Source organism: Sinocyclocheilus grahami, unplaced genomic scaffold, assembly GCF_001515645.1.
Source record: "Sinocyclocheilus grahami isolate Dianchi unplaced genomic scaffold, SAMN03320097.WGS_v1.1 scaffold639.1, whole genome shotgun sequence".
Classification (NCBI taxonomy): domain Eukaryota; kingdom Metazoa; phylum Chordata; class Actinopteri; order Cypriniformes; family Cyprinidae; genus Sinocyclocheilus; species Sinocyclocheilus grahami.
Window position 1 is genome coordinate 384,545 of NW_015505818.1, and position 11,528 is coordinate 396,072.

Below are 11,528 nucleotides of genomic sequence, written 5' to 3' on the forward strand. Positions count from 1 at the left end.
ACACTTTGGTGGTGATTGGAAGGTTACGACTGAGCGCTCAAATGGACACAAGGGATTTAAATATAGTCCAATTATTCTAAGCAAGTACAAGCAGCGCAAGTACAAGAAGAGCAGCAAGCCCCTTACCGGAGGAGAGTAGCAGCGAAGGGGTGCTCTTCTTTATAAGCAGCTAAGAAGAGCAGCCCCTTTAATGCAATTGGCAGCCTAGTTTGCAGCAAACATAGCATACTGCAGCCATAGAAGCGAGCAATGAACGGATCAGAGATCGCAGATTCTACCTGGCCTAAAAGCTTCAGCATCCATTTAAAAAAGTCTATAACAACAGCATATAATAACTCCTCAATCTGACAACCCACGTGAGCATAGACAAAAATCCTTACCAATACACTAGATTGCTTACTACTACTTACTGAACAACTAGCCTTAAACAACGAGCAATATTTGACAATAGCATATTTGCCAACATAGCGTTAAGCAATGAGAATGAAATAGGAAACTTAGCAGGAAATGTTGCTTAATAATATATATATGGGGGAAGCAACACACCAAGCTCAGCAAGTGAGGAACCAGAGGAAAACGACTGTAGTTTTGTCTATGCTCACGTGGGTTGTCAGATTGAGGACACGTAACACAACGAGCACAAATGTCAATGGGAGATGGCCAAACTAGAAACTGATGAGTTGATTTGAGTTATTATATGCTGTTGTTATAGACTTTTTAAATGGATGCTGAAGCTTTTAGGCAAGGTAGAATCTGCTATCTCTGATCCGTTCATTGCTTGCTTCTATGGCTGCAGTGCGCTATGTTTGCTGCAAACTAGGCTGCCAATTGCATTAAAGGGGCTTGCTGCTCTTCTTAGCTGCTTATAAAGAAGAGCACCCCTTCGCTGCTACTCTCCTCCGGGAAGGGGCTTGCTGCTCTTCTTAGCTTCTTATAAAGAAGAGCACCCCTTCGCTGCTACTCTCCTCCGGGAAGGGGCTTGCTGCTCTTCTTAGCTTCTTATAAAGAAGAGCACCCCTTCGCTGCTACTCTCCTCCGGGAAGGGGCTTGCTGCTCTTCTTAGCTTCTTATAAAGAAGAGCACCCCTTCGCTGCTACTCTCCTCCGGGAAGGGGCTTGCTGCTCTTCTTAGCTTCTTATAAAGAAGAGCACCCCTTCGCTGCTACTCTCCTCCGGGAAGGGGCTTGCTGCTCTTCTTAGCTTCTTATAAAGAAGAGCACCCCTTCGCTGCTACTCTCCTCCGGGAAGGGGCTTGCTGCTCTTCTTAGCTTCTTATAAAGAAGAGCACCCCTTCGCTGCCTTCTCCTGTAAGTTGCTGCTGCCCCAGTCTCTGTTATTCCAGAAGGATATGCTTCTTTCAGAATGCCATCGGTTGTGGTTTGGGCGGTTCTGGCCTATCGTTTGTGTTGGGGGGGTTATTATTGCTGCTCTCCCTGCTCATTCATGACAGGCTGCATGGATGGGCAGGGAGGTTTTTGCCCAGAACAGAACCATACCGCCAAACCAAACTTTATGCTAAGTATCTATCATTTTGACGATAGTGGTCCTGACAGAACTACAACGATGCTCTTGGCATAATAAGAGGTTGTTGTTTTTCTGTTGGCTCAAGTCGTACTACCATCCTTTGAATCACATCCTCATCATGTATATTTAGAAACAATTTCCTATGGAGCATAAGCAAACCTTCCAGAGCAGGGTGAGGCGTCTCTTTCCAGCTTCTTCTGCAGGTTGGATGAGTCTCCAGAGCCGAGGAGCTGTAGACGGAGCTGAGGAAAGATCAATCCAAACTCATCTTCATCCATACAGCCACATTCAACAACACTAACAGACTCAAATCACTCAAACAGACATCTCTCTTTGTCAGCAAACTGATCGTAAAAAGAAGTGCATTTTAAATCTTAAAAGTATATATTTAAAAAACTGTACTTGCAGAAAATATAATATTAATAAAATGAAAAGTACTTAAAGAGTACACTTTCATGACTGTTTCTTAACACACTTAAGTATACTTTTAAAAACTACACTTTGTAATAATGTAAAATTAAAGGATTGAAGTACATTTTAAATCATTACGTTTTAATAATCTTTTGTCTTGCTTTGAAGTACACTTTTTTGATGTGTTGACTAACATAAAGCACAGGTAAAGTACTTGATGATTATAATTTTAACTGTAGTGAGTTATTTCATGTTAAAGTTAATATATTTTTAATATACTAAATTGCAACTTCATCATTAGCAATGTGTAAGTAAAATATATATTTAAATGCAAGACGTACAAATCACCTCTTAAGTTCAACTACTTTGCACTTACAAACAACATGAAATTAAGTGTCTGAAAACCTTACATTCATACAAACTTAAGTATTTTCTTTAAAAGTATATTATTACCACAGAGCACTCTTTTAAATATATGCCAATGTAAACCTATTTTTCACAAAGTTGAACAAAATTGATATATGATCGAACCAAATATAAAATTAGACCATTAGGCCCATCTGCAATCTAACGCAATATTTCATATTATAATATCATGTTATAGTTATTATATTTTTAATGTACTAAATTGCAAATTCATCATTAAAAATGTATAATTAAAAACAGATTTAAATACATGACTTCAACAGAAATGATATTAAAGTATATTTTAGTATACCATAAATGCTTGTCAGTACATTCAGCAGTACACTTAACTTGTACTTAAGTGGGTCAAAAAAAGCACTCTAAAGTAACTAATTGCATTTAATATAAATTTAAACTATAACACATTTGAATTTAATTGTAAATAACATGCAATTACAGTAAGTATCTGAAAACATTACATTCCACACTTAAGTATATTATTTCCATAACAAGTACTCTTTTCTCAAGGGTAGTATTGCTTTGACTAATTGTCTGTTTGGTGGCATGTGAAAATGCATGCTCATTTTAAGAGTTCAAGCCTTAGTAAGCATCAAATGTCAGAGTCTCACCTTTCTCTGCTGTGGTTGTGTCTATAGAGGTCCACGAGCTCCAGTGAGCGTGTGCTCGATTGTCCTGAGTCCTCAGTCTCACTGTATACTTGGATCCTGGGTGAAGGTCACACAGCTCAAACGTCTCCTTGGAAAACGCTTGTATAGTCTGGGATCGGGTCTACAGGAGAGAGCTTTATTAATGGTCTAATCTTATATATAGTCCAACTATATATCAGTTTTGTTAAACCTTGTGAAAAAGAAGTTCACTTTAGCATACTTTAAAAAGGAGTACTGGAATTATTCTATTTTAAAAGAATGTACTGAATGTAATGTTTTCGGACAGTTAATTGCATGCTATTTACCATTACATTAAAACGTATTGCAATTATTTGATCTTAAGAGTGTTATTTTTGTCCTTGTGTAACCCCTCTCTCCTGGGTCCTCACCTGAGCACCTACTCTCTGGCCTCCGTTACACTCACCCCCCTAAACCTCACTCCCATCCGGGTCACGGCACCAATGTAACCCCTCTCTCCCAGGTCCTCACCACCACACCTCGTTCTTGTTCCAAGTGGGTCTCGAACCCGGGTCTCCAGGCATGGGAGGCGGACGCACTAACAAGGAGGCTAAAGACTGCAGCCTCTAGCATCAGTCGCTAGTGCATCTATTGAGATCAGGGGAGTGAGGTTTTACCTGCACTGCACATACTCTCTGGCCTCCGTTACACTTGCTCCTTCACATTTCCAATATAGTAACGTGTACTGATGAACGTACTGATAAGCATTTATGGTAACTAATATATACTTGTGTTTTCTGCAATTTCTGTTGAAACATGAATGTCATCTAATTAAATAAGCCTATATTTTTAATCACACATTTGTAAAGATTAAGTTTAGTACAGTTTAAATGTAAATTCAGTTCAAATTGTAATCAATATTTTACATGTGATTTAGTATGTTAGTCAACTCATCCCATAAGCGTGCCTTTTAAGCAAGATAAATGATTATTAAAACAATGATTTAAAGTGCATTGTAAAGTAAAAGTATTAATGTAATACTTTTTAAAAGTGTACTTCAGTGTGTTAAATGCAGTCATGAAAGTGAACTCTTTTTAAGTACACTTAAGTGGTCTTTTATTTCATTAATATTATATTATCTGAAAGTACAGTTCGCTTTTTAATGCTTTTAAGACTTGATGTACAGGTACATTACAAGTGCACATTCAGTACAGTTAAGTGCACTTCTTATTGAAAATTAAAATTCTGTCATTGTTTACTTTCTTCTGTGGAAGACATAGGGAGATGTTTTGAATAAGCTTTTAGAGCAAAGGCACCACAAAAGCTGTCTAAATGACTCATGCACTGCAATCTGCCTTCTGAGGTCAAACAACAGCTTTGTGTGAGAAAAAGACTGAAATAAAAGTCATAATCATAAGTTTATGTTTGAAGACATGAGGGTGAGTAAATGAGGACAGAATTGTAATTTTAGGCAAGTTTTAGGTGAACTATCTCTCTTATAGCTGTTATATTTTAGTCATATATGTACAAACCTGGTTGTGTGTCGTGTACTCCATTTGGAGCAGTATGTAGACTTGCTCATTCTTGGGAAAGCTCTCAGCCATTCTCCAGATCACCTGCAAACACCCAGACCTTCTCTCTGATGGCTTGAGAGCTTTTATCTGTGGAGGAGGAAGTTTCACTGCAGCAGAGAGAGAAAACATAATGAGAAGACAAAAGAAAAGACTCTTTATTTACAGGTTATTTACAGTGGTCAGGCATGAAATGCCTTTGGCATAATGGATTTAGGTACAAAGCATGATGAAAAATGACTGTAAACATTACAATATAGATGGAAATGAGTCATTTACAGAATATTTTTTAGGTAGGTGTCACCAATATGAAAGCAATAATAATATGAAAGTTTGCGTTGTCACAACTTGACCTGTTACAATGGCAGAATGGAATACTAGCATACTGCTTACTGTGTGTACTGCACACTGCATTATTAATAGTATGCATTTAAGCATGTGAAATAATGTGAATAATCGATAAGGATTAGTCACAAACATTTCAAACATTAGCATGCTACAAATCTACAATATATACACTACTGTTAAAAGTTTGGGGTTTGCAAGGCTGCTTTTATTTGATCAAATACAGTCAATATTATTATATTTTCTATTTGAATATATGTTAAAATGGAATTTATTCCTGTGATGCAAAACTGAATTTTAAGCATCATTACTCCAGTCTTCAATGTCACATGATCAGTCAGAAATCATTCTAATATGCTGATTTGTTACTGACGGTTGCATATAATCTGGGTATTATATGCATAATAGAAATTAGTAGACATAGTATTCACCCTGAAATGGAAGGAGTAGCATGGTTGTATGCTATTGTGAACACAGCTGCTACAATCTGCACAGAATTCGTTGGATGCATGTTAATGTTGTTTCGTGATGTGTAGTACCTGCATTGACCCCATTAAAGAAATACGGCGGTGAGCGTATGGCTCCATTGCGTGTGGACGCCATCACATCTGCGCAGAAACAGTGTAACGCTGAATCAATGGGCTGAACGTAGCAGTTAGAGCCTCTGGTTTTACAGAACCCCACCGGGATGAAGCTGTGTTTACTATCACAAGAGGTTCTGGGCAGAATAACACAGGAATATTCACACTCACTTACATGCTTGCAAATAAAATGAACGGTGCTTTAAAGAACACAGAAACCAAAACACTGAGTGCAACATCAAGAACTTGTTTCATCTGCAAAGGACTATATAGCAAATAAAGCTGCTTCAAAAACCATTGCAATGAGTCAATATGAATACTAAACTTGTGCGTGGCAATTTAAACCACCTGTTGATTTTATCTGTTCTCTGACTACTCAAAACCATACTGACAGATTGGTAAATACTTTCAAATCAAGATAACAAGTTAGTTAGTTAGTAGACTTAAACTAATAAAAAGATCAGTAAATCCCCTAAAAATTATAAAAGGGTGTTTATTGATGTATATGTAGAAGCATTTCAAATGAAAAACCAAATTAAAGGTGAAGTGACTTCCCAATGCATGAGACTTGAGTTAATGGACTTTAACATGTTTCCTGAAACATTCATGTTTATCAATTATCAGTTTCAATGATCGGTACAAATGTGCATGTTGGTTGACAATAGTCACGACAATCAAAGCACTAAAACATAAGAAACCTACTGAATCAAACATCAGCAGTAAAGTAATATGCAAAGTTAATTCCCTTAAATATATCATTATTATTATTATTATTATTAAAAATGTATTACAATATACAATGAAAAAAATGTTTCATTCATCCAATTATAAAAATTTAGGGTAATGATTCACATCGATATTTTTTATATAGATGTGATACCGATGTCGATACTGATTATTACAGATCAAGTAGACCGATAACCGATATTTTGAACCGATATATATATGTCTGGTTTAAAAATTAAAATTCATGTCAAATTTAAGAATAACAAGGGCTCTGACAAAAACTGCCTTTCCTGGTGTTGGTTGAGTGTAGTACTCCCACACTGCACTTTTTACTCTTGTCTTCCTCTGTGCATCCATCTACAATAAGGGTAATATAAAGAGAGAGTTAAAAGTGGGGCCACTGTATGCTTCATGATTAAGCCTATGAATACTGTACTACAGCTAAACAGCTTGGGGAAATGTAAGTATTTGGCTTCAATAATTTACATGTTAGAAATGTATGTGTAATAGCATAACCTCTCATAATTCCTCATTAATTCTTTTCTGATGACTAAAACATAACCTACAATAGTAGGGATGACTATTCAGTTCATCATCTAATGCACATCAATGGATTAACTTAAAAAATGTATATAATAAGTGTAAATAATTGAATTGTCTTCATAGCTATATTGTAGAAGTCGTTAAGAAGACTGCAACTATTTTCATGAAACTATTACACTAATAGCCTTTTACAGGCACACTTAGTTCAATAGCCTATTGACATGTCTTGGGCTATGTGACACTAGAAATTTCAGTTAGTTTTAATTTACAGTACAGTGCAAATGAAGGCATAAATCAGTTTAATTTATCTTTTAATCAAATGAGAGTTCAACTTAATTTTTTTTGGCAAAGGGTTTACTATTAAAATAAAAACATGGACGAAATAGCGTATTGTGTGATTATTCTTTTAAACAAAAGTTTTAATAATTGTTGTATGCATTTCATACTGCACCACAGTAATATATTTCTGATAATTTATTTAAGCTAACCCGAACTTATATTTTGACGGGTTGCCATGAGAAAGTTTCTGTAGCCTATGTAAGTGTTTCCCATACATTGATTTATTTGTGGCGCCCGCCACAGTATCAAAACTGACCGCCACAAATAGATTTTCCAAAAGGCTTTGACTTTGTTGAATAAACATGAGCACTGCACGTTTCAAAATTGAAACCCGGTGCGGGTGTTTTTATATCACTGTATTTCTGAAGGAACCCGACTGTCTTCAGAAATTTTTGGAAGTCATTTTCATTTCATCTTGCATGTAATGTCTGATAAAGCAGCGTTTGTGAGCGGAGCGCTGCTTTGTGTACAGCGTTACCGGGGAAACCTTAATATCTACAACTCCAACAGTGCCTACTGCTGCCAGAGAATGAATTTGCATATATATGCCTCCACAAGTATGTGGGAAACACTGCGATAATTTTACTCAAATTAAACTGTCAAATGATCATGAAGCGACTCTCGGAGGGAGTCAGAGCAGTTCTGGAGATGTTGTTCATGTATTTATGTCCTCATGTAGTGAGTAGGGATGTGCGCAACGACTAATTTGACTGTCGTTTAAACGGAAGTTTTGTATCCGACTAGTCTAAAAGCAAGAAACCCCCAAAAGATGGCAAGAAAAAAAATCTTTGTGCATGCGTGTATATTATAGCCTACATTTGAAATACTTAATCTATGAATCACACTGTCAAATCCCTCAATGAATTCTGCTAAAAATAGGTCACAATTATGTCGTACGCTTGCCTCGCATTATCATCATTTAATTTTAGGCTGTCATTAAAAAGAAAAAAAAAAGAAGAGCACACACTCAACATCAGCCAATGCTTATTTATTCAAATCAGCTGGGGAAATGCAGAACAATGCAAAATCAATCAATAGCCTGACATAATTCTTCATCTCATATAACGTTTACAACATATTAAATCACAAGTCAAAAACAATAGGACATTTTTATCAAGGAATAGCATTAAAACGGCTTCTAAAAACATACTTCATCATGTAGCCTAGGCTATATCATCTAAAAACAAAACGACCAAAAGTGTACAGACCTACTTATGATTCATTCATCCAAAATTTGACAAATCCGTGACATTTCGCATCATACAGTAAATTCCATTTATCTGACTGGATTCCGCGATTTCGTCCACATTTTCTGCATTGCGAAAATCATAGATAATATTGAGGTGTTTTGCAACTTCAGTGTAACGTTAGTGGATTGTGATTTATTGCAAATTAAGCAATGTCTGCTGATGCGTTACCTTTGAGAGACAACTGATGCGTGATCACTGAAGCAGCTCCAGTTCGCAAGCGCTTTCGGAGTGAGAGTGAATTCCGCATTGATTGGTCGGACTCGTGACTCCCAACAAATCAGATGGGCGGTGGGCGGAGACTGCTCTAGGCCACAGAGTGGTGAGTTCTGACAGGCTGCATCAGAGCCAAATAGCGCGTTTCAAAATTAAGTTATTTTATAGGTGAATCGGTTTTGAAAATGACCGATACCGATAATCATAAAAATGCTTAATATCGGCGCCGATAATTGGCCAGGCCGATAATCGGTCGACCCCTATGCTTGATCAACGCTGAGGATTCTTACTGGAGTCTGTCTTGTCAGCTGCATCCTAACAGAGGAAGAAACAGATCGACAAAAGACATTATCAAGTCAGTTAGATAATACTGTTGTCAAATACTCAAGATCATATACTGCGTTCACACCATGTTCTACTTAGAGCTGTTCATGTTCTTGGACCGGGAATTGTGCATTTCTATGGCAACACTATCGATGCCTAAATTAATCTGCAGCAGTCAGGTACAGTCACGTGGAACAAGTAGAAGCTCTCAGAAAATTCCCAGATTACAGATGGTAGTTATAATTTCTACAAGGACATGAATTCTTTTTCCTAGTTGGAATCTTGTAATTATGGCAAATACAACATGGGATGAATGCACTTATACGTACCTGGTTTACTGTAAAAAGAGCTGGCCTTTGGGTGATGTCAGGCTTGTCGTTGATAACTTTTCTGTGAAGATCAAACATTAAAGTTACAGTCTTTATAAGGGCATCTGACTTAAGGGTTTACATTTAATTGTGCAGTGTGCCAGTCAATAAAGTGATCCTCCTCAGAACAGGTCTCAGTTAACCCACATGACATACTGCTGATCTGGAGTTTTGCTATGAGGTGGCATAAGTGTACATTTTAGTGCATAAATTCATTTAAATGTATGTACATGCCTGATGTGAACAATGACATTGTTTCGTTCTTGTATAACTTCTATGTTTGAACATAGAGACAGGGTTTCACAGACAGGGCTTAGCTTAAGCCAGGACTAGGCCTTGGTTAAAATAGGATATTTAAATAACTTCTATAAAAATGCTTGAACGTGCATTTTAGTCTGAGACTGGCCTGTGAATCTGGGGGATAATGTTTATATTACGTTAACGTTAGCTGTGCTCTCTTTTCACAGTTATGAGGGCCATACTTACACTTCCAAAGCATCTCTTCCATTTCATCTCTTCTCTTCCTTCCAAAACAGGATAGTCATTAAGAGGGCTCTGAACCTAGACAGAACAGAAGTATATTCATCCGTTTTTGTATTTATACCGTTAATTAATTTAAACGTACTCTTTCAAACAACAGCCATGTCTATTAAACGTGGTCGTTAAATTATTGCACTCACCATATTAGCGCCACCAACGTCTCTCCTCCGCTACAATCGCGGCTGCTGTATGAGTAAAATTAACTTACACTCCTCATAAACAACATCGAGTGAAAAAGAAAAAGGAAAAGACGAAAATAATTTCAGTCGAACTCGCTGGTCCGGGGTTCAAGCGCGGTTTTGTGCGCTGCAGGCGCGTGAGAAAACTAGCTAACGTTAGCTAACAGATGAGAAATGTCCCGTCGTTTAAACAAACAACAATTTTCGCCGATCACAAACAGTCTCTCGAGGAAAAGAAAGAGCAAAAAAAAATGTAAATGGCGGAAAATAACGTCCATACACCTAACTTATCTAAAACAAAGTTTCCACCTTCTCATCCACAGCTCGCTGAATTCACACACAATCACGGTGACAAAATGGCGTCGTTAATAGACTTGCAGCCCCAGTGTGAGGAGGCGTGGTCATGATATAAATTTAATAATAGGAGTTAATCTAACCTTGATATTTTACATTCGTCAAAACACATATGTCTTAGTTGAGCTCTTAATGAAAAAAAAATATATTTATCAATGTTTTGAACTAAAGAAAAATATTACTTGAAAAATAAAACAAATAATGGTAAATTGAATTGAAAGAAAAATTATTATTTGGATGAAGTACTGCTTGAAAAACTTTTTTCAGTGTACTGCAGTATGAATATTTAAATAAACAGATAGATATGACAGTACTGATGTGATACATGTCCAAAACCCATGCTAATAGATGATGATTTGGATGATTTTGTTAGTGTGAAATGTGGCTCACTTGTTAATCTGAAGTGTGTAGCTGCTGATGTTCAGATGGTGGTCAGTTGCTTCCCAGTAGCAGGTGATGTTGGTGTACTGCATGATCACACACTGGGTGATTGAGAGTGCTGCTGCTGCTGCTGCTGCTGCGATGGAGACAGGAATACTATGTAGAGAGAAAATGTCTAAGAATTTGTCTGAACACAAACACAAGTCCCGCTGCTTATTAAAACGGCATAACATATTAACAACTTACATGTGGCCAGCCTGACATTTTGTAAATACACTTGACATGAGAACATGGTTCAAAATCACACTCGTACAGTTAAAATCTTTATTATATTATTAAGCATTTGAGTAATATATCTTTATAGCGTCTCGGTGTGACAACTAGCCCCGCTCTGTCCTATACAGCCCGATTCAACACTGATTAGCGGCAGGCTGTGTGTGAACTGACCCACAAAGCAAACAAACATATCCGATTTCAGATAAAGGGCAAGAAAGAATCCAGAGCTGGGAATTGTACAGAAACTCTCAGCAGGACACATGCCTACAACATTGAGGGAAGTATTTATGGTGTTTCATTTTTACAGCTGTTTCGCAGCAGTGCACAATATTGTGTTGTTGTTTTGGGTAACGGAGGTGACGCAGTGAAACACTTCCATTACTTATCATACAGTTTGGGCGAAAACTGAGCCACAGCTTTCACAGATTTTGAAGGATGCTTTCAAATCAAATATTTTTTTGTGTTAGATGTATTGCCTCAGGTTTGACATCAGTTACGTTTATGTAAGAATGTTATTGACGTCCGTTTGGTGGAGAGGAAGGTTTTCAGTGAATAAATCAGTTTAGATCTGTT

General features: G+C 37.1%; 1 protein-coding gene across 3 annotated transcripts in view; it reads right to left on the reverse strand.

Annotated features, from left to right (window-relative positions):
- The window catches only part of LOC107558287 (interleukin-6 receptor subunit beta-like), a 26,200-nt gene extending 15,271 nt beyond the window's left edge, over positions 1 to 10,929 (reverse strand). For 2 of the 3 annotated variants that reach the window (XM_016241928.1, XM_016241926.1), the window contains exons 1-5: positions 10,689 to 10,901; positions 5,421 to 5,599; positions 4,498 to 4,646; positions 2,969 to 3,128; positions 1,683 to 1,765 (exon numbers count right to left, since the gene is read on the reverse strand). In XM_016241928.1, the coding sequence (XP_016097414.1) occupies positions 1,683 to 1,765; positions 2,969 to 3,128; positions 4,498 to 4,646; positions 5,421 to 5,599; positions 10,689 to 10,771 (654 nt within the window). In that variant the 5' untranslated portion in view covers positions 10,772 to 10,901. Of the gene's footprint in view, positions 1 to 1,682; positions 1,766 to 2,968; positions 3,129 to 4,497; positions 4,647 to 5,420; positions 5,600 to 10,688; positions 10,902 to 10,925 lie in introns of those variants that run through there. The other variant, XM_016241927.1, reaches the window with a different exon arrangement.
- Between the last annotated feature and the right edge of the window lie 599 nt (positions 10,930 to 11,528).